The 27,926-nt window shown below is 35.7% G+C and overlaps 1 protein-coding gene across 1 annotated transcript in view; it reads left to right on the top strand.

Moving 5' to 3' along the window:
* The window catches only part of ptpn18 (protein tyrosine phosphatase non-receptor type 18), a 60,342-nt gene extending 55,836 nt beyond the window's left edge, over positions 1-4,506 (top strand). Inside the window, exons 15-16 of the mRNA XM_030137737.1 lie at positions 1,481-1,569; positions 4,106-4,506. Of these exons, the coding sequence (XP_029993597.1) occupies positions 1,481-1,533 (53 nt within the window). The 3' untranslated portion in view covers positions 1,534-1,569; positions 4,106-4,506. The remainder of the gene's footprint in view (positions 1-1,480; positions 1,570-4,105) is intronic.
* Positions 4,507-27,926: the final 23,420 nt, after the last annotated feature.

Genomic DNA, 27,926 nt, shown 5'->3' with positions numbered 1-27,926 from the left:
CTGCCTAAAGCCAACCAAGAAACGTCACCAGATTCCTCATTCAGTAAATTCATGTATCATATTAATGCTGTACATGTTCATCAGTTAATCGGTGACCCACTAAAAACAGCTCCATGACCCAGTTTGGACCCCAACCCTAAGAAATACAGGGTGGGGAAGCAAAATTTACAATGAACATTTAGTTGTTTTTCTCAGCAGGCACTACGTCAATTGTTTTGAAACCAAACATATATTGATGTCATAATCATACCTAACACTATTATCCATACCTTTTCAGAAACTTTTGCCCATATGAGTAATCAGGAAAGCAAACGTCAAAGAGTGTGTGATTTGCTGAATGCACTCGTCACACCAAAGGAGATTTCAAAATAGTTGGAGTGTCCATAAAGACTGTTTATAATGGAAAGAAGAGAATGACTATGAGCAAAACTATTACGAGAAAGTCTGGAAGTGGAGGAAGCAACAAAAAACGTACCAAAGCTTTATTAAAGCTCTCAAATCCAAAATCCTAAAGGATCCAACCAAATCCATGAGAAAAATGGCAAATGAACTTGAGGTAGACAACAAGAGCGTTAGAAATGCAGTAAAATATGATTTGAAGTTAAAATCTTACACAAGAACACCAAAACACTTGTTGACAACAGCAACAAATCCAACTTTAGCAATTTTTGGGAATCATGTTTATGGCCGCCTTCTAGCCCAGATCTAAACCCTCTGGATTCTGCTGTTGGGGCGTTTTAGAACATGCTACTGATAGAACATCACACAGCAATGTCGACTTTCTTAAAGATACTATTAAAGAAGAATGGGAGAAGTTGTCACCCGAATATTTGAGGAACACTTGCGCAAGTTGCAGGAAGCGTGTGAAGGCAGTTATTGAGAAAGAAGGAGGACACATAGAATAAAAACATTTTCTATTATGTCCATTTTCTTGTGGCAAATAAATTCTCATGACTTTCAATAAACTAATTGGTCATACACTGTCTTTTAATCCCTGCCTCAAAATATTGTAAATTTGCTTCCCCACCCTGTACAGGTAAATAAAACAGGTTTTCTCTGGTGTAAATAGCAGAATAACTGCTCTATGGCCTTCTGCAATTGGATACAACTCTATACATTAATCACTTATATGAAACTACAGCAAAACAGCTCATACCACGGCAGGTTTATAGTGTTTTCCTTGTGTACTTGTCTCCCACGCAGGGCACAGCTGTTTTTACCTACACTTCCTGAGCTCTTTATCCACATCTAACATATGTAATGGATGAACTCAGTGGCTGTAATTAACTACTTGCTGAAACGCCGTCACACAAAAGTAGAAGATGACTGTAATGCTGTAATTGCAGGATGCAGTAGATCAGATAGTTTTCTGAGTGGCAGACTGAGAAATGCCTCCAGTGAAGTGAACACATGGAGTGTTTTTATTCCACACACTATGTCATAGTTCTTCGGTCTGAACCCAGTGTCCGTCTTCTTTCAGCTGATCGTGTTTCGCAACAGACGATGATTATGAAGACGTTTCACCCCCAGTGACGGACTCAACTGGCTTTAACATCCCAGGAGGCATCGGTCAGTTCATTTATTCCACAGGTGTCAAACGTGCGGCCAGGGGGCCAAATCCAGCCCGCCGAAGGGTCCAATCCGGCCCCTGGGATGAATTTGTGAAATGCAAAAATTACACTAAGATATTAACAATCCTTTTAGTTCAGGTCCACATTCAGACCAATTCAGTCTCAAATGGGCAGGACCAGTAAAATACGATCATAATAACATATAAATTATGTTACGCCCCGGCCTAGGGGTTCACCAGGGCGAACATAATGTGCTCAATTTTGACCCCTCCCAGCTCCCAAGCACACACGTCAGTCAAAAACTAAAATTCACAATATTTATTATCAGTATTTTGTTCAACAACTAAGGAAGAGTTAGGGGAGGGAGCGGCTAAAACAACAAACAAAATCTCTTCTAGTTTAAACTAATTACCTAATCCAAAATAAATGCAAGAAATAAAATACAGGAAACTTACCTAACCACCTAACCAAAAACAGGAGAAAACGTTGAGAAACAAAAGAGCCGACCTCCCCTACCAGAAAAAGGTTCAATTTAACAAAAGTATTTACACCATAAATGTACAATCGAATTATCACACGAAGACTGACGGTCACACACACGAACACAGGGTTGGAAGCTGGCAGGAGGCAAGAGAGAGCGAGGGACGGAAACTCCAGGGCCATGTTTAAAGGGGCCAGGCAATCACCTTCCACCAATCAGCGTCCTGCAAACAAACAGACACAAAGGGGAACAGCACACCTACAGGACGGGGGAGAACACACACAATAACAGAAAACACATACATATACATATAAATAGACAAATTATGACCCAGGGTCATAACAATAATGACAACTCCAAATTTTTCCTCCTTGTAAATATAAATATTTCATGTATTTACACTAAAACAAAGTATAATTTAGCAAAAAAAAAAAAAGCAAATAACCTGAACAATATGAACACCTGAAATGTCTTAAGAGAAGTAATTACAATTTTACCAAGATTATACCTGTTATTACATGTTTTGTGTATTTGTAGATCTCACTGTGATCTGTAAGTTCTGATGTACATGTGTAAATGATAAACTGAAGCAGAATACTGTTAAAATTACACTTATTTTTTCTGTTTGGTCATATTATTCACATCTTTAGAAAGGATAAATTGCAGATATAAACCTTTTCATAATGTAAATGTACTTTTTTTCACCCTAAAACATAGAGAAAAGTTTGGAATTGACATTATTTATATATTATTATGTTATTTTACTGGTTCGGCTCACTTCAGATAAAATTCAGCTGAATGTGGCCCCTGAACTAAAATGAGTTTGACACCCCTGATCTATTCAGTCATACAATATATGGACAAAAGTATGTGGACATGTTGAATTCAAGTGTTTCTTTTCTAACAGGGGTCTGGGATACAAAACAATAATGACTAATGAAATAATGTAGTTTTATATTGCGATAAATCTCATTGCATTGCATTGGTGAGTTTGGATCTCCAGAGACCCCACTCACCCAGCCTGTGGACTGTTTTCCCCCCTACCCTCAGGCAGAAGGTACCGCAGCCTGAAATGCAAAACCACTAGGTTCAGGAATGGTGTTTTTTCCCCAGCGCCATCCATCTTTTAAATAAAGGGCTGTAAAGAGGGGATGTGCAATTACATGTGGAATAATTGTGCAATAACTTTTTACTTATATGTGCAGTAAGTATCTATTTATTCTCTCGTTTTATGTTTATTTATTTATCCACTACACTACCTCACCAGTATTTTAGAACTTATTTTATCACAGGTGTTTGTTTTTAACTATATGTGTTTTTAGTGTTGACCCTACATCGTCATTTCGTTCTGCAGTGCATCTTGATGTAATCCGTCTGAATGACAATAAAGTGATTCTTATTCTGATTTAAACTGTTATCTTTGCTTTCAAAATGCCTCAGAGATGGTTGTTACTCAATTTCGCCCATTAAACTTTTAAGGAAATATTGATATTTTTTGTCTCAAATCAGCATAAACAGGACATTTTACAGCTGTAGACATGTGTCCCAATATTTTTGTCCATATAGTTTATAAACATCAATATTTCCTGGAAGTTTAATGGGAGATTTTCCTTCCTGAGTGAAATGTGAGGAAAGTAGATGGTTAGTTTTGGTAGAAAATTATTATTTACAGTCAGAGCATGAAAACTATTTTAGAAATTTAGAGAACATTTAAAATCATGGTCGTGGATAAAAAACAAACAAAAAACAAAATCAGCGTTGAGAGAAATAAAAAAACATCTCTGAGGCGTTTTAGAAGCAAGGATAATTTAAACAAAACTACTAATGCAATGGTATTTATCCCAATATAAAACTATTTTTTTGACATTTGTCATTATTGTTTTGTATCCCAGACCCCTGTTAGAAAAGAAACACCTGAATTCAGTGTGTCCCATTACTTTTTTCCATATCTATCTAGACTTATACTATTTACTATGGGAGGCTAAATGTTCCGGATCGGTCTATTTACTGGATAAAACCATAGAGTTTGATGCATTCTGTTGTTTTTCTTCAGGGTTTAACTGTCGGGTCCAGAAGCCAGAGGACCCAGAGACCCTCCTGTAGAGTGGAGTCGACTGGAGAGATGAGACTGGGTCAACTGGACTCTACTGGTTTCCATGAGACCGGGGGTGAATTTTCGACTGGATTAGTGCATTAAAGCCCATGTGAGCCGGAGTGTGTTTTAGATTAACGGAAGGGACCTGGACTGAGGCCGTTTGTATTTGCTGATGTGATTTACTCTCTGGTTAAAAGACCATCACCGTGACCTGATTCTGCTGAAAATATTTATGGACTTTAAAGGTTTTATTTAAGCTTCGATTGTGTATTTCTGTCTAGGATTCTACTCAGATACAACTGTGCAAAAAATATAATGTATTGTAAATTATTAAAGGTGCATTCCACCAACTTCGCACACCTATTACTATTTTATTTTACAGGAATTATTCATCAGTCGATACTAGAGGTGTTAAAAGTTATATTAACATTTAAAACAACTGAAAAAGGTTGACAGAAAAGCTCATATATTACTGTTCCTCTTCTGAATAAACTAACAAATCAGAATATTTACTAGAAAGTAGATTTTTTTCAAAATTAAATGAAGTTATTCCTTCCTCTATAGCTGGTTACACAACAGCAGTAAATAATTAAATTAGGACATAACTTAAACTCCTAAGACCCAGGAAATGTCAGCAAAGTACAAGCTTTTTTGTTTTTTATTGAATGAGTGCCTATATTGGAAACATCATGATGCAACAGTTTTTTCAGAGGCAGTTTTTAAAATTTTTATGGAATGTCCTTTGTGATGGACAGTTTTCTTTTTTTTTTTTGTATAAATTTGCAAAACTCTTGTCCACAAATGTGGACAGAAAACCCATAGCTGGGTCTTGGAGGTTAAGTTAATTTATTTTAAGGATTTCACATTAAAAAATGTAAAAGTAGGAAATTAAACAAGAGGCAACACTAATTAAAATTTCTGTTGGGTTTCTGTAAATTGGCTTAAGAGTCTGGTTTTGACCAACTCTATATGTAAAGCATCATGAGATAATTTTTGTTATGATTTGGCGCTATATAAATAAAATTTGATTGATTGACTGATTTGATTGGTTTTCCCCTGTAAGTCACTTTGGAAAAAAGCATCTGCCAAATGCATAAATAAATGTAAAATTTAACAAAACTATAACATAAAATCAACCAAAATAAGCAGATAAAATTAATTTAAAAAGTATAAAATATATCAAACAATTTTTAAATACAATGAATGGGTGGTTTGTCTCATAGTCCTGTGAAATGCTATATAAACTGCTGCTCTAAAAATTAAATTAATTAGGCAACTTGATTGCTATTTCATAACTGTAACCTAAATTATCATTACTATTAGATTGTGACTATTATCTGTTGGCAATTGTTTGTTATATTTTGTATGATAAAATTATAAATAACTAATAAAAAACTAAATGTAAAAAAAAAAAAAATCAAACAAAACTAGAAAAAAATGTAATAAGAAAGCAAGATTATTAAAATGAATTGTAAGTGTCCCTTTGTTAAGCCCCTCCCCAATTTGGCAACCATCCAATCCTACGTTAGCAACCGTAACCAGGCACAGGGACTCTGTAAAGCTTCAAGACAAAGTGAAGACTGAAAAATGTGTTGAATGAAGCTCATAGATGTAAAAATTTATATATTTATACATTTACTGTGTTGTCAACAATCACTGTTAGTGCTATTTATGATCTAGGAGCATTTCGACTCCTTTTTTATCGCTAAAGTCATAGTTTAATAGAATGTACCAGGGTGTCTGTGGGTCATTAAAAAAAACATTAAAAGTCATTAAATATATTTTGGGAAATTTAAGACCTTAAATGGCATTAAAAAGCATTAAATTTGATGTCCAGAGGCATTAAAAATTAAATACACTTGGTGGAAAAAAACACTGTTATTCAAGATTTATTTTGATTATAAAATTGTAATAAATTTGGGGTTGTAGATTTGTTTTTCAGAAGCTCAAATCCACTCACAGTGTAACATTAGTGACTATGTGACTAAAATTACAAACAAACTAAGAATATAGAAGGTTTGTTACTGACCATAGACATGGATAAATAGATGAATAATAATATTTCAGCTTGAGCATGTCAGAACTTATGAATAGATTTTTCTGTTGTTGTATGTCATTATAGTAATTGAATGATCAGATAAAGACCATATATTATTAGAGACATAGACTATGTTTAGAGCTACCGTACTTTCATAATCGTAATGGACATCAGTAAAAACTCTTTCGGTTGCTCTTACTGATGGTGCTTTTTATGTGGTTACACCATTTATTCAGCGTCAAATGAAACACAGCCACCTCAGTTAGCGTCGACATGAATAACTCAGGCGTCTTTTTTGCTGTCGACTGTGTGCTAACTAACTGAGGTCGCATTAGTTTCAGTCTTTTACAAAAGATAAAGATGGCTCCTCTAGTCCTCTCTGTGAACCTCTCTTTGCTATTTCATAAGTGTTATAACACAAATTTCCCCTGGGATATCTGTGATAACACTGAAAACACCAGTGACCAGACATGTGGCAAAGCTTGAGAGGCCTCCGACAAATGGCCATCATTAATAAACTAGTGCATTGACCCGTGGAGAACCACTGGTTCTAGATGTGGTAGTTTTTATACTGGGGAGAGCTGACTTTGGGAAAAGATGTTAGTCTGTATTTTACAAGCACTGGCTTAAAAATTGTTTGGGAAATTATTCTTTAAAATTTAAACAACAATTAATATATTAATACCAATATCTAGGGACTGAAGTTAGTAAATGTGTCATTTATGTTTTAACTTCATTTCCCATCATGCAGCATGGTACTGTGCTTTCCGTCAACCATCATGGGCATAGCAACGTAACTGTAAGGCTATTGTATTCTAAAATCACTAATATCTCCCAACAAATTGATCCTATCAACTTGTTTTTGCTAGTGTCTTCTTTGATCGTAAATGCATCATTCCTGTTTTTAACTTCATTTCCCATCAAGCAAGGCTTTCGTAGCTAAATTATGAAGTTTTTTTAAACTATGACTTTATTCTCAAATATTATGACTTTATTCTCAAAATATTACGACTTTATTCTCAAATATTACGACTTTATCTCGTAGTGACACGTGTTTTTATTTTTCGTATTTTCAAAATATTACGACTTTTATCTCATAAAAGAATGACATTACTTTCGTTAAATTCTGAGTTTTTTTTTTTAAACTATGACTTTATTCTAGTAATATTATAGCTTTATTCTCGAAATATTATAAATTTATTCTCGTAGTGACAGGTGTTTTTATTTTTCTTATGTGGCCGTCGTAATAATGTGTAATTTTTTTTCAAACAAAAGGAACAAGTGAAGTCCCAGGGCTGAGAGATGAGAGGGAAGGCATTAACGACCAATTTTTTTCCCCATTCTTTATTTGGAAAAGCATATCATACAAAACTTCCCTTTTGGGTACAATTCAATATCCACTCATCAAATTTAAACAAAGATGCTAATCTAAGATTTTTAGTCGAATATAGAACAAATAAAAAAAGAAAGAAAGAAAAGTGGGCAGGAAGAGAGGGCTTACTCTGCTACTTCATCAAGATAAAACAAACTAAGTAAGGTGTGTATGTTTACATTCACCTACACAGAAATGTGTATCATAAATGTTTTCACATAACCGATATATTCAATTCACATAATTACAGGTTTTACATAGTTTGTCCATTTTGATCAAATAGTGAAAAAAGATTCCCTTTGACCCTTAAAACAAAATGTCAGTTTCTCCAGAATGTAAATGTCCTGTATGATATCGATCCGTTCTTCAGTTGTGGGTGCTTCAGGCTTTAACCATTTTCTAGTGACAGTCTTTTTATTTGCTGCCAAAAGCATTAACAACAGTTTTTTATCTTTCAGAGTCCAGTTATCACATGAACTATCTCTTAAGTACAGGGCTTCATATTTACAAGGAAAATAACGTGTAATTTTAACACAAATTTTATTGTTTCAGTCTCATGTTTGAAGCCAAACTTAATGGCAATCAGTCTTTACCACTTACTGTCATTAAATAAAACTGTTCAAATACATCATATTCATAAGATCACAGGTAAACAGTCATAGCAGAGCTGCATGATTGTGATTTTGCTCAAAATCTTCTTAAAATACTGAATACTAGAAGAACTCGGAGAGCGCAGACCTCCGCCAAGGCAGATCAGCCCCCCCCCCCCCCCCCCCCCCCCGATCACCACCAAAATTTAATAATTTGTTCCTTGTGCCAGTATCAACATTTCCTGAAATTTTCATCCAAATCCATCCATAACTTTTTGAGTTATCTTGCACACAGACAGACAGACAAACCAATGCCGACAAAAACAGAACCTTCTTGGCGGAGGTAATAACTGGTGATTGGTGATATGAAGCATGTGTAAACCAGAGATAAGTTGATTAAACCATAAATTTTCCTCTTCTTGCCACATTCAACAGGGATATAACAAGTACTTTCATCAAGCAGGTAAACAAACAACTACCCCTGTCTGATAAATGAATGACCAACAATGCAAGAATTTTCATGTGGTTCAGGCAAGAAAATGGGAGAAACTTGTACATGCTGCTATTCAGAATTTCTATATCTTATATTATAAGTTTAGAAACAAATAACATGATTTTATTCCAGACCCCCCTCCCCCCAAAAAACCCCAAAACTACCAAACCAACAAGGCGATTTTTCTGTAAACCAGTCCTGATCCTGGTTTGTGCAGGTTGAACCACAGCTGGGTTCCACTGCCGACCACCAGGAGGCAGCAGAACACCAGCACAGTTAAACTCCATCTGTCTCCTTAAACCATAAAGGCCCAGGGATACTTCTGTAGCAGTTCCCAAATCAATTTTCCTCTCTATTTAACCTTTCTTAAGTGATTTAGCACCATTTGGAATAATATTATCCTCTTTATTTTGCATTTTTCAGTGTAAATCCAGTATTTTCCTATATTTAATTCACTGATCATGTAGCTGTTCTTTAAAGCTCAGAATAAATTCAAAGGTTATTATAACAAAGAGAGAAACTGAAAAGAAAAGGTTGACTTCTTCAGTAAAATACACTACCGGTCAAAAGTTTTAGAACACTCCAATTTTTCCAGTTTTGTATTGAAATTCAAGCAGTTCAAGTCCCATGAACAGCTTGAAATGGTACAAAGGTAAGCAGTGAACTGCCACAGGTAAAAAATAAAATAAATAAATAAATAATAAGGATATATTACTGTTTTTAGATCATATAAACATAAAACATCTCATAAATCACTATCACTTAACTGGATACTAAAAATCCACAGATGTCAACCCATATTTCAACTTGAAACAACATTTTATTACCCATTAGACTAAGCTAACATTAGCATCCAACTACTACCTAGCTAGCTAACATTACTGTCTAATACTATTACACAATACTGCCTTGTCTTCTTTCACCAGAAAACGTCAATAAAACAAACTTTCCAGAATCTATTTACATCTTTCTGTATTCTCTGCCATATCAGGTACGAATTAATGCTACCAAACAGTAATATTTCACAAGAAGTGGTTAAATGGTTAGGTGTTAGCAAACAGCAAACAACAACATGTTAGCAAACTGCTAACGTTAGCCATTGTTATTGCTAACGTTAGCAAACAGCAAACAACACCATGTTAGCAAACTGCTAACGTTAGCTATTGTTATTGCTAACGTTAGCCAACATTAGCTAACAAAGTGATTCACAAACTTTTGGAGCCCCTACGTCTCCTCTGGACCCAAATTTACAAAAAATATGCTATGAATTACTGTAACATCTGTATTAGAGGTTAAACGGGTTAGAGGTTATGTAGTTTTATTATCCCCGAAGGGAAATTCAGTCATTTTATCCATCCTAATACACACACAGTAGCTAGCATTAGCGGCTAGCGTTAGCACATAGCACCCATTTGGAGCAGTGAGCTGCCATTGAAGGCACTCAGGGACCAACTCCAGATCTCCATCAGCACCATGGTCAAGAAGAATTAACTACATGCACCTATTTTCAATGACAGAGGAAATGGGAGGACCTGGAGGAAACGTGTGGCACAAAGAGAAAAGGTAAACTAGCTGCTCCATTCCACTGTTACATGACACTATACTGTTTTTATCTACCTGAAGAAGTCAATGAAACAAACTCTTCAGAATTAGTTTACACCCTTCTGTATTTTCTACCGTATCAGGAACAAACTCCTGCTATAAATCAATAATAATAACCAAGAAATGTTTGAATACTAGCATTAGCTGTTCACTAACGCAGACAATTACAACGTTTTAGATGCAAATGATGAATTGTGGGTTTGTTCTCGACCCAAGTTATGACACAAACCGGCATTTTTAACAAATCTTTGTTTTTTTAACTCTTTATTGAAATTAGAACAATGACAATATAAAAGTCATATAAAGTATCTAATATTTGTGATGTCAGAACAAGAACACTACACCAGCACTCACATGTACACACACATTAAAAAAAAAAAAATAGGATCAATGGCCCTGTAGCTTACCGGCCAAATGAAAAGCTTTGGGAAATGTATCCAGATGCCATTTATTATCACCCACTTATGTGTATTTATTCTGATATGTGTGAGTGGATTAGAGTGGGGGCAGACGTGAAGTCTACATGAATGGGGATTGTGGGTGTGAAATTATGGAATGGACCTTATGACGCATTTAAGTTATTCACTCCTTTGGCAAAGTTTAAAAAAAAAAAAGGGAAAAAAAAGTACTTTAAGTTTAAATTATTCAGAAATATTGAATTGAGATGGTAGATGTGTTTTGTTGTTGACTTTTTTTTTTTTTAAATTTGTTATTATGGTGTAAATGCTCGATGCTGTACACATTTAAGTTGATGTAAGCAGTGTATTAGTTGAAAAGGATAGGCAAAAAATAAGCTTTTGCTTCTAGCCTATTCCTTTTTTGGTTTTTATGTTTATTACAATTGATGTACTGAGTACAATGACTGATGTAAAACCAAAAATAAATTTAATCATTCATTCATTCATTCATTATATTACAGAAATAGCCCATGTTTTGGTCATATTCCCATCAGATGTGTAAAAAATTCAAATTCCAACTTGATATCATTGATACTTAATGATTTATTGTATCAATCCACTTCCTATCTGTTATAATGGGAAAATTTTGATTTGATTTGATTCTGGATTTCACCAAATCCAATTATTTCGATCCGGATCTGATTCTGGATTTCACCAAATCCAGAATCAGATCCAGATCGAAATAATTTCAATACCTTATGATGACATCATCATACAGAAGCTGTATACCAAGTTTGAAGTCAATCACAACCGTAGTTTGGGAGAAGAAGACAACTGAAATGTTTTCCCCGTAAGAGCCCATGTTAAATTTTCCATAAGTTCCCGGATCCAGAAGAAGATACTGATCAGCATGTGGACATTATGTTTTGGTCATCTCCCCATCAGGGCTGGACTGTAGAAATGTACACTGGATATTGTTTATATTTACTGAGTTATTGCATTGATCCACTTCCTATCTCTTATAATGGGGAAATTTTTCAAAGTTGCACCAAATCCAGAATCAGATCCAAATAATTTCACTAACTTTTGTTGACATCATCATAAAGAAGCTGTATACCAAGTTTGAAGTCAAACGGAGTTGTAGTTTTGGAGATGAAGATGATTGAAATTTTTGTAACGGACGACAGACTACGACAGAAGACGGCGATGATGACGGATGCCGTATGACAACAATAGCTTACAACCTGTCGGCCGGTAAGCTAAAAAAAAAAGGGGGGGGGGGGGCAGGGGGCGGGGGGGGCGCGTGTCAGCCTACTTACTTAATAATACTTAAAGGTGCAGGAGACTTTCGTGACCAATTTTTCATCAAATCTGTCAAACCTCAGTCATATCTTCAGTATCATGAATCTGTAAGTGTTTCTGTGGTTACTCACCTGAATCTCTTGCATTAAGGTGAACAGTTTCTTATTGCCATCCACCGTAAACAAACCATATGTTTACAAACAGAGCCAGGAGGTAACTTGGGCATCTTCGGAATTTTGTCGTGACGTGCACTGTGGGAAGCGAATGCTTGCATCGCCGCCTGACAGCAGCAGCAGCAGTGTGACCATATGATATTATATGGATGAAACAAACATGAAGCGGCTGAAACGCAGAAACGACTGGAGGAATATGTATAGAGGGAGGGGAGCTCCTGCTGTTTCCGTGCTGCTGTCTGTAGCAGCTGCCACTGTCAGACAGCGGCGCGAACCAGCGTTTCCCACAATGCACGTCGCGACAAAATTCCGAAGATGCCCGAGTTACCTCCCGGCTCTGTTTGTAAACATATGGTTTGTTTATGGTGCATGGCACTAAGAAACTGTTGACTGTAATGCAAGAGATTCAGGTGATTAATGACAGAAAGACTGACAGATTCGTGATACTGAGGATATGACTGAGGCTTTACAGATGAGATGAAAAATTGGTCACGAAAGTCTCCCGCACCTTTAACCCTCCAGTATCCGGGTGCGCCTTTTAGGCACACTTTGCACTTTGTGTTAAAAAACTTCATATTATTTTTCACAATTTAAATAAGGCTAGAATTCAAAAGTTGTTCATTTTTGCATGATCTTTAAAATTTTGGCCACCAACTAAAATTTACACATTGTAAACAAAAGAAAATTACAAGACTAGCATCTGTCTGCCAAGTGTGCCTAAACGCACTATTTCTTCCATTTGATATGTATGATTAGGGCTGACCTGGATTTACAAAAATAAAATAAAATTAGAGCAGAAAAATAAATCAATATATAATATTTAAAAGTTTGATTTATAGGTGTGCATTTTTCGTACGCTTGCTGACAGATGCTAGTATTTTTGACCATTTGACCTAGCACCAAAAATAATAATGCAAATTAACCAGTGTTGCTGTTAATCATTGACATATGCCAGGATGAAAAAATCAAATAATATGTGATCCACTTTTTATGTAGTGTCTTGAAAACAAGTTTTTTGTTTTTTTGCATCCAAAAAAAATGGTTCGTTTACGATACAAACACGGGATTTAAAGGGTTAAAAGATGTGACAATTATTGAGTATTTGGTATTTTTATTTCAAGTTGATTTCAAGTTGCCCAAGTTGATGAAATAGAAAAAAGTGTAAAAGAATTAAAAACAAACTGTATGAAATTTTTTTTGACATTATTCCACAAGCGTGCCAAAAAGGCACACTTGGTGCTTAGTAAGGGCCTGCTGGACGGGATACCAGAGGGTTAAGGGATCTATAAAGGGCTGCCAAATGGAATAAAATAACTTTACATTATCTTTTAGTGAAAATTTGATTTTCTTCAAATGTAAGTGTTACATAATGTCTTTCAACAAATTTTTGAACAAATCTCGACTCAGGAAACTGTGAAAATCTCTGTTTTTGCAGCCTAAAATGTCACTTATGTGAAGGAGATGAGGCGAGAGGCCCAATTATGGAGAAAAATATGCCTTTTGCAGTACATCTCCATCAGTGTGGAAGGGGCATGAGAGTCCAGTTTGATGTTCAGATTCTCACTCGGATAAAACTGGCTTGAGGAACATTGGCAGGTGGCGGTGAAATGCAGCTGAAAATAGCTTATTCTGCGAAACATAAGGACAATTGGGTACGTCAGTGCATCGCCTAAAGACATGAGTGCATTCACATCTGTGTCGGTTGGGTTGAAGAGGGGGTCATATCTTCTCTCTGGTCTCATTTCCTAACATACTTCTGCTGCTGTACTCATTAGAAAAAGGGCTCAACAGTTAAAACGGCCGAGCTTGATCATTTTTTGGCGTTGTTGGGCAGACATTCCATAATGATCTTTCAGCATGTGGTATTTTGATGAACTTTAGGCTTAATCTGTATTTATTCATAGCTTTTTGATTCAGACAGAGAAGAGAAAGCTGCAGAATGAAGGTGTTTATTTTCAGATTCAGGCCTTTCTTCTTCTTCAACTCTAAAACTTTTTCTGTTGTACTGATCATTTCTTGCTACTTTTTATTACTGTTGAATGAAGCAACTATAATACCCAATAATTTTCACCTGGGATTAATAAAATATTCTGCTTCTAATTCTTAACCTTCCAGTTTAACCCATAAAGACCCAGTGCTACTTTTGTTGCAGTTCCCAAATAAATTTTTCTCTCTATTTAACGTTTAAGTGATTTATCATCATATTATCCTCTGTATTTTGCGTTTTTTTCAATGCAAATCAGGTATTTTCCCACATTAAATTTACTGATCATGTAGATTTTCATAAAAAGCTCAGTTTAAAGTTGAGTGTTATTATATCAGAAACAGAGAAAACTGAAGAAAAGAGCACTATTTTCTACACTGGCCTATTTATTTTCCAGTAAAATATCGCCTATCATTAACTGAACATAAAACAAGTGTTTCCATCCACTGTCATTAATCAAACTCCATGGGTTTTACTGGTGAATCAACCTTTCTTAAGTGATTTAGCACCATTTGGTAAATTAATATCCTCTGTAATTTTGATTTTTCAGTGTAAATCCTGTATTTTCCTATATTTAATTCATTGATCATATAGATGTTCCTTAAAGCTCTGAGTAAATTCGAAGGTTATTATATCAAAAGAGAGAAAACTGAAAAGAAAAAGTGACTTTTCCAGTAAAATATGTCATTAACTAAACATAAAAACACGTGTTTCCATCCACTGTCATTGATCCAACTCCATGGGTTTTACTGGTGAATCAGTGTTGTAGAAGATGACGGTGTTTCCACGGTAACTACGGAGCCTCTGGATGTCCATAAAAAGACGACAAACTGTATTTTACACCAATTATTTACATGTATTGATCAGATTAGTGGATCAACAGGTATTAAACAGTTTAGATCAGTCGATGCTTTTGGTCACTAGTGGATGTTTTGGGTCTTCATGGGTTAAATCGACTCCTAACCTTCCAGTCTAAATCTTGACATGATGATGATCCACGTTTTGGCTCCAATAAGTCAATGTGGAAACAGATTTTGTCCCCGTAATGTAAGAAATACTCCCTCACATAGATGCACACAAGGTCGGCGAGGAAAAGAAGGTGGTTTCAATTAAATCTTTGGCATGACTGGATTGTGGTCGCTGTGTGGGTCGGTGTGTGTGTGTGTGTGTGTGTGTGTGTGTGTGTGTGTGTGTGCTGAATCATCTGCTATCTTTCGTAACCTGATTCAGATCTGGTGATGTCACGGTTTCATACACACACACACACACACACACACACACACACAGATACACACATTGACACAAACCTGAACTATATTCCCAGTTTGTGTGTGTGTGTTAATCCGTTGCAACCACAGGACCTTCCTGCACTCCCATCATGCTTTGCTGTAATCATAGTACTCTCCCTGCACACACATATACACACTTGTCTGTCACTCATTCTGATTCTCAAAAACCACAAAGTGCAGCTCGCCCTCTGCAGCTGAATGTGTGTGTGTGTGTGTGTGTGTGTGTGTGTGTGTGTGTGTGTGTGTGTGTGTGTGTGTGTGTGTGTGTGTGTGTGTGTGTGTGTGTGAGACAACCACTTGCACACTCCACTTATTGCCAGTAGTTACCAACACACACACAGGTCATGGGTGTTGGCTCTTTCAATGGACGAGAGACCACAGGAATCCACAGAGAGAGAGAGAGAGATGGAAACAGAGGGAGTGATAATGGGATTTAAAGGATAAGTTCACATTTTTTACTGACGTGTGTGTTTTCTGCGTTCACATACGGAGCTGCATGTGAGCAGCTGGAGGTGAGATTCGACAACTTCTCTGCGGAAAGTCAATAATTACAGTGATTTGGTAAATAATCGCTCTGGTATCTGTGTGACAGGTGGGTTCACGGACGTGCAAAATAGAGTTGAACTTCCAGAGGTTTAGTTTTGGGTTTGGGTCCAAATGCAGATGGTTTCATGGTGGAAAACGTATTACCGTCGAACCGTGGGAAACTGGAATCACATCAGAACCACATTTAAAATTCAAAAGGTCACATTCATTACATCGACACATCTGTTTAGTTCACATTTTTGTTAGTTTACACTGTTTTGGGGTATTTGCTAATTGCATTTATTCAGTTATATCCTCCTGAGGAAAGTAGAAGTTTTGGCTTTTTTGCATTAAATAATTGGCTTGATTAGAAACAGCACAATGCAACAGTTTTTTCAGATATATTTTTTATTTATTTATTTATTTATGTAATGTCCTTTGCAGTGACAGCATTTTTTTTAAAGTAAAGCTTTGAAACTCTTGTCCCCTACAGAGGACAAAAATGCATTGCTGGGTCTCAAGATAATATATTTATAGGATGTTTTTTCTTTGTCTCAATGTGACCATGTCAAAATCTGCAGTTCCTTGAATGTCCACTAGGGGCCAACTCCAAAAGTGACTCAGTCCCCATAGACCTCCATATTAAAATGTCAAACTTTACAGCAGAAATAAACATATTTACAGAGAACACTTTTTGACTTCTATAATTAACTTCCTCTTATGACAAGTACACAAGTGTGTTTAGATTATATTAAAGCCAAAAGTTCTGCATAATTAAGGGTGTGGCTACTATGATTGACAGGTGGGTCTGTCTCTGTCTGTTGCCCTGTTCACACTAATGTGGGTAGTTTGCGAAACGGTTGTTTTCCTCGACATTTGGGCCTCTTGACAACATGTAAACACTGTTTTAGAGATTATTAATGATGCTTTCCAGGGTGTATTTTTTGATGAACTCAGGTTTGTGTGTATCCGTGTGTTCAGGGAAAATGTAGCTAGAGATTGTAAAATTCTGGCATCATATCCCATTTTTGTCATATCTGTTATGTCTTTGTATGCACATTTTTAAGGTCAAGCTAAAGCACTTTTAAGGGTCATTTTCAAATTTTTCTAGCACACACCTTAAAAAATACATATCTTTAGGAATATCTATTCTCTTTTTTTTTTTTTGCCTTCTATCACAATGATGCACATTGTATTATGCTATAAACATCTAAAACTATGTTTCATAATAGCAAAAAGTTTAGAAACTAAGGGAGAACACAAAGTTTTATCCAAATAATGGAAGCCACTCAGTGTTCTTCGGGCACACTTGCACTGAGACAAAGATTAAGATAAAAATGTACCTGGATTCCACCTGAGAACATCCGCTAATTTTCTTTTTTGACATAAAAGTTTTATTTTTCAAAATGTATCACCTTTGTGTAAGTAGCTTTGGTTGTAATTGCAAGCACTTTCAAGCACTTAAACCAGGGATCTGCAAGCTTTACAATCTAAAGAGCCATTTTTGACTCAGAAACAAAGAAAAAATGTGACTGGAGCCATGAAAAAAAAAAAAAAAAAAGTAAACTCATCTACATTTTACCATGAGGTGGCTGTTCTTCTGTTGCCTGTTTGAGATTAGTTTGTGATTTAACTTGGTATTTCCACTACAATAATCCAATGTTTGGTGCATTTATGAAATAATACAACTACAATAAAGAAAACATTCAAGATTTGTGAATTTTTTTAATGATGTACACTATTTCGAAAACAAAATGACACTGTGTAACGGATAAAAAGGTCAACTTTCGTGTATATAGGCTGACTTTTAAACAGCCAAACTACTAACAAATGCAAACTGAGTATCTTGTATTAAATTTGGCAAGAAAATAATGTTGTATGACATGCATTTTGGTTTATATGCCGTCAAAAAATTCTTTTATTCTGTGTATAGCTTGCACGTTTTTGCAGATGGACAATGTTAGAATTGATTTAGGCCTATAAATATGTTAAAAAGTAATGGTTAATTTAGATCATTTCAAAATGCTTCTTATGTTTTTTGACAAGGGGAGCCATATAGTGAGGCTAAAGAGCCACATTTGGCCCAGGAGCCATAGGTTGCAGACCCCTGACTTAAACTGAAATTCAAGCACTTTTCAGACCTTGAAAACACATCTTGAAATCCTTGAAAATGTTTGAATTTCACAAGCATTTTCAAGGATTTCAACCCCCCCTATGAACCCTGTATGAAGCTCCAACTGAAACATCAAATCCAAGTGTATGAATTAGCTTAGTGTATGATCTGCAGTAGATGGAGGTCAGCACCGATACCTTTGGGAGATGGATCGGACCAGACAGGCGTTATGGACAAATCCACAACATGTAGAAAAAATACACTTTCACAACCACAATCAACACTTAGGGAAATTTAGATTTAGATAAAGATAGATAAGAAAAATCTTTATTGTCATTGCACCAACACAGTACAACAAAACTGGAGAAGTTTGGATCTGAACGTGTTGCCGCTGCTTCACCTTCATGACAGATTAAAGCCTCTGTATCTCCTACGTTCAGTTTTATCCACGGTGTCCACAGGTTGGACAACAGCAACTATGAGTCATTTATATGTTGTTGTGTCCAAGGTATTATGTAAATCTAGCTTTGTGTGGACAGAAATGTTTTGAAAAAATGTAGTTGGAAAACACCAGCTTAGAAAAATATCTGGAATAATGTGGATATGGCATCAGGAACTGCTTCAGAACTTTAGATGTCAACTGAATCTCTCTGAGTGTGATACACGGTTCATTGGTTTTTAATCTGTGTTATAATGGTGTTGAACAAAGGCCCAAACTAAGGTAATTTTTTTTGTGTGTGTGTGAAATTGCATACATTTACAATTTTCATAGCAAAGTAACATGTCCTTCCATAAATATCAGAATTCCAACAGAAACAATCATTGTTTGACTGAGATATTTTGTAAAACAGAAGTCGTGCGGACAGATTTTTTTTAATTTTTAATGTTGGAAGAAAATATCTGTTTAGAAAAATAACCGTGTTAGCGTGGACAGGAAATGAAGCCATCAGAGCACATTTTAAAATAGCCTCTATACTGACAAACTGATAGCTTAATAATGATATTCTTGTGAGAAAAAATCTTGAAACCATATTCCGTGAGCCAACTGTACTAGAAAATTATAACTTACAGTTAGCCAGTAATGACCGGGGTGATGAAGTAATGTGAAGTAAAGTGTTGGATGACTTTTGTAACCATAGCAACAATAGACATCTTGACAGATCTGAAAATAAGACCATCAAGATTGTAAACCGTCGGTCCTTAGATCACATCCACCACCATGAATATATGTACGTTATAAATCAATTCCTTGAGCTTTAAAACATCCTGATGGAGTCCAGACTCCTGTTTCTTGTGATGGAATGGATGTGATTTCAGTCTCTGTGCTGTCAGTTCTATTATCAGACTGAATATGAACGGGTTTGATATGAAGAAGGAATGAACAACGCATGGAAAAACCAAATCTGAAGGTACTTTGTTCACACTGAAACCCATCAAATATGACAGATTCTGAAATGAAAGTGAACGTACGCTCTGAGCTCAGCATCGTCTTCCAGATCTGGAAGAAACCGATCATGGTGATAGATATTGTCACGTAAAATCTGTGTGATTTTTTTTTTTGTTCCCTCAAAGCAGAAACCATTCTGTTCATTTCACACCATTTCTGAGAACATGACAAATATGTCAAAAAGTATGAAGAAAATAAAGAATCTTTTGAGACGTCTAAGATCTTTTAGAAGGTACACCTACGCTGGTTGGAATTTTCAGGTAGATGTGTTGTAGATTCTGAGTTACGGAAGTTTCGCACTATTATGGACCACTATGGGTTTAAGGTCTGATAAAAAAAAAAAAAAAAAGGTTTATTTCCCCTAAAATGTAGTCAAAAGCTTATAAAATAATATTAAAGCTGTGGAATAGGGCAACAAATGCTATAACTCTAATCAAACATACTGTAGCTTGATGTCAAGCCTTGGGCCATTTGTTTCCAGTGGGAATCATTTCAATGTAACACATCAATGGATTAGCTGTTACCAGAAGCTTCATTCATGTAAAAGGTAAGATAAAATACATAGTCATCATTTCCTTTATTTTTGCTCTTCTTTATCTCATTCAGTGAGTTTAATCTTTAGAGAAATAATACTTGTACTGTTGGGTGTGTTTAGTGTTAGCTTAGCGCGGGAAAGTTTGTCATATTGGACTGTTTTTAATGAAATTATTCTTTATATGCTGGTCTCAGACTGTTAGCTCAGTTTAGATATTTGTACATATAAATACTTATTGTTTGAGTTATGTTCTGTTGTCTGATAATTGGTTTTGTTGAGTTTTTAGCTGAGGTTCCTCTGGTTACGTGGATGAATAGACTATATAGGACCTATATTACTGCAAGTGTTGCATAGCATTACCGTGGCAACACAGAGGGAACCGTGGCTGCTCAGGTACCAGGGGCAACTGGGCTCAAGAGGTAAAACTAATGTCAACTGAACAGTTAATGGAACATGTTCACTAAACTGGTCACAACAATAACGATAGCCTAACAATACAAAGAAACGGCAAAATACCCCCATTAAAGTAGATGGACCAGTCCTTATGTGCGCCTAAACATTTAATCAGGCTCCACTCACTGTAGCGCCTTTTACCCGCCAAAGCACAGGCCGTCAGGGCACTTCAGACCATCTACTGTACAGAAATAACGAATAAAACCTTCATGATGTCATCCATTGGTTTATGGATGGAGTTTGAGCTGAACAGGCAATGAAAGTAGAAAAGTCTGAAAACACTGACCACATCCACTAACAATGTAATAATAAATGCCATCAAGTAATTTCAGTTACTCAACAAGAAAAGCACTCGGAGAGCACAGACCTCCACCAAGACAGATCTGCCCCCCCAATCACCACCAAAATTTAATCATTTCTTCCTTGTGCCAGTATCAACATTTCATGAAAATTTCATGAAAATCCGTCCATAACGTTTTGAGTTATCCAGCTAACAAACAAACATGCAAACAAACACGCAAACAAGCAAAGCAAAGCGATCACAATACCTCCTGATGGAGGTAATAAAAGTTAACACATCAACTATATAATAAAAGCCAAGTGACCTCTGTGTGTGTGCGTACGTGTTTAATTTAAATTTTTATTTTACTGGTTTATTTAATAGGGACCATGCACATTTATGAACATTGCTGTATAAAAGATACACCTATGTAAATATGCCACAATTAGCAAAAATAGTTACTTTTCATCTGCAGTCCCTAGGTAGGTGACAGAAACAAGACTTAAAACAGCCAACATTAGTACATACACTGTATGTGTATCTGCTTTATAACTGAAACACTAGGCAGACCTAGCCTTTGCCTTTTGCAGTACGTATGTATTTTGGGTCAAGGATCAGACCCGTGAAAACAGCTTATTGGTACGACCAATACTTTTGGAGTTATTAGTTTCAAAATTTACAATGGGTTTACAGGCGGCCTGCGGAGGAGTCCATTCATAGCTGCTAATAGGTGGTGGTGGTGGTGGTGGGGTGGGGGGTCTGGATCAACGGAAACACCGAGACACAACAGAAAAACCGGATCCCGCTGTCATCACACACTGACAAGGTCAGTCTGGTTCTTACTGTGGCCCGGTTCCACTCTGCACCCCCCCATACACACATACACCATAACATGATGGCAGACTGGGCCAGAGTTCAGATAACAAAATGGAGTGAGTGGAGTGAGTCGCAGTAAACCATCATCTAGTCCTCTGTAAAAGTCTGTGGTCCATGTCCATGTCAATACAAACAAAACTAGAAAAGCACTCAGAGAGCGCAGACCTCCGCCAAGGCAGATCAGTGTAAACCCCACCCCCCACCCCACCCCCTCCAGTCACCACCAAAATGTAATCATTTCTTCCTTGTGCCAGTATCAACATTTCCTGAAAATTTCATCAAAATCCTTCCATAACTTTTTGAGTCATCTTGTTAACAGACAGATAAACAAACAAATCCTGATGAAAACATAACTTTCCGCCGTTCCTTGGCGGAGGTAATAAGGTCCATTCTATTTCTCCCTAATCTGTGTGTTACACCAGTAAACTGAGTTGAGCTCCCCATTTTATCAATTCTACTGCTTCTAGAACCTGTGGATTCCCATGGGTCAATGCGCTAGTTTGTCTTTAAATTTATAAACACACTAATTATAGCTGTCTGAGCTAATTAGCATGCTAGTTGACAGACCATACAATTCAATACAAATTAACGCTAACATCAGCTAATGTCGCTAAGTTACATCACGTATCATAATTAATTCTCAGTAAACCTGAAAACAGACTCCTCTGATGGTCTTGTTAGTGTTAGTCCTTAAATACAACTACACTAGAGCTGCCTGTCAGGGACAAAAATAATTTAAATACTTTTATTCCATAAAGAAGAGGTCTGAATTACTCAACAGCTGAGCTAACACTAGCTGCTAGCAAAAGTACACACATACCCACACAAATACAGATATTATTAATCCGACATGTAAACAAAATCTTTCCACACAACAGAATATCTTCAACAATACAAAAACAAATACAAACCGATCCAAACGCTCTGACAAACCATATGTAAAGTAATAGGAGACATGAGCAAATTATGGTATGATCATTTTACAATCTCACAAACACACAAAGTTTGGAAAATCTTGTACTAAAATACTGTCGTGTTACTCTTGTAATTTATGTATAGTGTGTTTGCTCTTCTATTTTTAATCTCATATTCTATTTTTACTGTCTGCTGCACTAATTTCCCAGTCTGGGATTGATCGATCAATCAATGTATGTATGTATGTATGTATGTATGTATGTATGTATCTATCTATCTATCTATCTATCTATCTATCTATCTATCTATCTATCTATCTATCTATCTATCTATCTATCTATCTATCTATCTATCTATCTATCTATCAACATGTGAACAGGAGGCTCAAAAAAATACAAGGTAAGGCCCATTTATTTGTATAGCACAATTCATACACAGGGTAATTCAGTGCTTTACAAAAATGGACAAGAGACAGGTTAGAAACACACAATTACAATTAAAACGTAATCAATAAAACATAAATAATAATTAAAATAAAGTAAAAGAGAAGAGTGCAGACAGAAGCCTTTCAGCTGTTATATGCACAGTTGAACAGAACCGTTTAAATCAGGGGTCTCAAACTCATTTCTTTTCAGGGGCCACATTCAGCCCGATTTGATCTGAAGTGGACCGGACCAGTAAAATTATAGCCTAATAACCTATAAATAATGACAGCTCCAAATTTTTGTCTTTGTTTTAGTGCAAAAAAAACCCCATTTAACTACGAAAATACTTGCTTTTAAAAACTATCCAAACAAAAGAGATGTGAATAACCTGAAAAAACTGAAATTTGTTCAGAAAAAATAAGTGCAATTTTAACAGTATTCTGCCTCAACTTATCATTTCTAAATGTGCATTATGGATCAGATCTACAAAGACACTAAATACTTAGTAACAGGCAGAAAATTGTTAAAACTGTGCTTAATTTTCTTTAGACATTTCAGGTTGTTCATATTTGTTCGGGTTTTTCACATTTTATTGTTTCAGGATAGTTTGTAAAGGTATATATTTTAATAATTTACTGTTATTTTTTGCACTAAAACAAAGACAGAAATTTGAAGTTGTCATTATTTATAGGCATAATGTAATATTTTTTTCACATCAAACCGAGAAGAAAATATGGAGTCATTATTTTTTGTAGGTTATTATGTTATTATTTTACTTGAGATCATATTGGTCTGTATGTGGAACTTGAACTAAAATGTCTTGACTGTGGAATTTTTGCACTTTGCAAATTCATCCCATGGGCCAGATTGGAACCTTTGGCGGGCCGCACGTTTGAGACCCCTGGTTTAAATACAAAATTATTCATCTTGCAAAAAGTATGGACAGGTTATTATAGATGTTTTCATTCCTGTAAGAAAATATTCGTACTTTTTTGAGACTAAAGTGAAATAAAACTCACTCACATGACACGAGGTAACATCTTTCCATGCTGATGCTTCAAATACTGACCTTGATAATACTTTGATGCTGAAACATATGTAACTGCTATAAAAAAAAAAAAAAAAAAAACAACTTCCTGATTGCAACCGGTTGGTCAGAGAGAAGTGATACTGACGAGCACAGCACTGTTCCAAAGTTGAACTAGTTTCAACTGTAAGCACAAAGGAAATAAAACACAGTGCATTAAGGGAGTTCTTTCACCCAGGACATTGACATAGGACGTAGAAAACAGTCAGCACCAGAGCAAAAACAGCTGCGGACACAAGCCCTAATGCTTTTTCACATTTTTGTTTGACATTTTTAGTGTTTTTATGTATACAAGTGAAGTTAGTGTTATCAAAGACACAGTGGAAGTTGTTTGTCTTTGTGATCTGACATGTTTTGTAGGCAGTGGGGGCGTTTGAGGCGACTTTCCCAAGTGTGAAAAGAAAAACCCCTAAGAAAAAAAAAAAAAGACAGAAGCTATAGACAGAAGTCTGGGCTGTAAACCAACTTTATATACTGTCTGCTAACACATTCACTCAGACTACATACAACAGTTTATCTTATGTATTTGTACAATCACACAGCATGTACACAAATATAACACTGTTCAGTATTTGGTTCATATTCAGCCAGTTCGAGTTGTTTCTCTTCCAGGCAGCGCAAATGAAAATGAAATGTAATAAAACCAGGAGAGAAAAAAAAAAACAGCCAGAAAGAGATAAAGAGGAGTAAGTTGAGATGAGTCAGACGATGAGAGGGAGAAAATAGAAAAGTGGGAATATGATTTATGGATGAAAAAGAGGAAGGAAAAGCGTTTTAGAGAAGAGTGATGGACAAAGAGAGCGAGGGATGAGGACGGAGGAAGAGGAGGAGATGAAGAAAGAGTGATGAACGGCGATGGGAACGGACTGACAGAGCGATGAAAAAGGACAGATAGTGATTTAAGAGGGAGAGAGTGATGAAACAGAGGGATAGACCGACGGAGACGCACACAACAGTCCCTGCCACAGAGCCTTGTTGCTAGGCAACTGTGCAGCTCCTCTTTGAAGTTTTCCCTCATTGTTTTTTTTTTTTTTTTTTTTTTTTTTGAACAATCAGGTCAGAGTGAGGCTCGGTGGTAACTATGGAAACCACCTCAGCACCACACCTGGCGGTCGTCCCGTCCCGTATATACCCCCCCACCCCCATCCCACCGGTCCACAGGGAACAGACTGGGTGTCCTGCCAAAGTGCCCGTGAGCAAATCGATACTAAATTCACCATCAACTCTTTAGTTTTGTTTGTTTGACTTATGCCCTGAGTTTTGCCTCGCAGGCATAAGGGAAACCATAGAGAGCCCACCCCTTTTGCAATGCCTCATGGGAAGTTTGTTAAAAATACGTACAGTAGTCACTACTTTAAGAGAAGTCATTTTTTGGTCGTCTTTGAAACATGCAGTCAGTTAAAAATATTATGTTTGTCAATATAGTTATCATTGTATAAATAATAATTTTCATCTATAATGCTGTACTATTATTATATATAAGTGGATACAGTATCTCTGTTTAGATTAGATTAGATTAGATTAGATTAGATTAGATTAGATTAGATTAGATTAGATAAAACTGTAATGTTCCCTTGGGCAGAACCCTTCAGGAAATTAAGTTTATAGGTATATAGTTTTTCTTATTTTACATCTTACATTTTGTATTATCTAATACTTGGAGAATATAGCTCATTCAGATTCCAATTACAACATTAAATAAATTAAATAAATAAATAAAATAGATGAAAGATAATAAAAACTAAGTTTATTCATCAATTATACATCAATTTATTTATCAAAGTGCTTTCATTCATTTGTACTGCTCTCTTGTTTAGGTCACTGTTGGAAAAGGAATATGATCTCAATGACGATTTCTCCTGGTTAAATACAGGATATATTAAAATTAAATGTTAAATATTTAATTAAATATAATATATTATATTTAATAATATATATATATAAATAATATATTTAATTAAATATTTTCATCTCTTCTTGTGAAATGATTGGGACAATATAATTTAATTTTTTATTTTATTATTATTTTATAAAGCAAAATTATTCCAACTTTTTGGGCAACAGTGTAAATAAACTGTATTTTAACCCATAAAACCCAATGTTACTTTTGTTGCAGTTCCCAAAAATTTTTTTTCACTATATTTAAGTAATTTATCACAATTTATTATGACATTGTCCTCTGTATTTTGCATTTTTTCAGCGAACTTCAGGTATTTTCCTGTATTTAATTCCCTGATTATGTAGATGTTCATAAAAGCTCCGATTAAAGTTGAGGGTTATTATATCAAAAACAGAGAAAACTGAAGAAAAAGTGACTTTTTCAGCAAAATCTGTCATTATCTGAACCTAAAGCAAGTGTGTCCATCCACTGTCATTGATCCAACTCCGTGGGTTTTATTGGTGAATCAATGTTGTAGAAGATGACGGTGTTTCCATGTTAACTACAGAGCCTTTGATCGTCCAAATCGGTCATATCTGATGACCGTGAAAAGATGACAAACTGCATTTTACACCAATTATTTACATGTATTGATAGGATTATTGGTTCAGAAGCTATTAAACATTTTAGATCAGTAGATGGTTTTGGTGGTCGGTGGCTGTTTGGGTCTTTATGGGTTAAAAAGTCTCCCTTCAGGTTTGGACATGTTGGTGTAGCAGAGACGTCTTCATTTATAGTGTCATCACTTACAGGACTTTTTCGCGTCTTATCCATTTATGTATTTTCATGCTCTGATACTAAGTTATCTTTGAAACTGATGAACATCATATGTGTGACTGATTGCAAACATAACTCAGAATGGAACTTTTTTTTTTTTTTTCCTAAAGTGAAGTGGTTCTGCCCACTGGGAAGATCTAATCTGACAGAAATGTAAAAGAAAACTTTTTTCAGACTTTTTGTGGTCAGTGATTCAGTGGATCCTGGCTTTGTTCATCTCCTCAAACACTTTACACATGTCAGAACAACATGATACTCTGATGGAAAGCTCTGATGCATGCAAACACACAACTTACTATATTCAGTGTCCATGTAAACAGTTTGTTGGAATTTCTAATTATAATGATTTCAGTCAGTTTGACTCACAGCTCTGATTATCTCATTATCAGAAAAACAGGATGAATCTATCAATGTAAATAATCTGGTCACGGTGCCGTAAAACTCATTTCCACAGCCCGTGCTCTTGTTTTCTATAACGTGTTTGTTTATGAAGCTTAAGGTCAAATTAATTTATTCTTTTTTTATAATTTATTTATTTATTTTATTCCTTTTTCACATATTCATGGACATAAAATATAACAAACAGTACAGCAAGGCCAGTTGAAGGTTACAGTATTCAACAAAATATATCCATAAATACAAGTTAATTTATTCTAAACTTGAATTCCGTGATTAGTGTAATTTTCCGTCGTAGGCGTTTTGCCTGCAGGGACACATTTAGGAGACGGACACAGCAGAATTAAAACTGAATTAAATTATTAAATTAATCTTAGTATAGCTCAGAAGTAAAATCACATTATTTGTTTTTTTTGTTTTACTTTTTAAGTGTCAAAAATACTGTTTAAGCTTCTGGTCAGTGTTGAGCTTCACTTCCTGTTTAGCTGTGTCCGTCTCCTAAATGGGGCCGTGTTGACATAAAACATTACTTTATTTATCTTCCCCTGGACTGGACAGAAGTGATACAGGCCTGACAAATGAAAAACGAAGTCTGAACATAATATAAAACACCTTATAAAAATGTTTGTTTATTAACAGAATCCATAAAGATGCAGTGGGAACTAATGTTTGTGTAACCCTGAAATATTGCTTGTCTCACCGGGGCTGTGGGTAAGGCGGGTTACAATGGTATTCTTGGTGTTGATGTTTTGCTATCTTCCGTGCTAATA

This window comes from Sphaeramia orbicularis, chromosome 7 (assembly GCF_902148855.1).
Source record: "Sphaeramia orbicularis chromosome 7, fSphaOr1.1, whole genome shotgun sequence".
Lineage (NCBI taxonomy): Eukaryota > Metazoa > Chordata > Actinopteri > Kurtiformes > Apogonidae > Sphaeramia > Sphaeramia orbicularis.
This window is presented reverse-complemented; position numbering and strand designations above follow the sequence as displayed.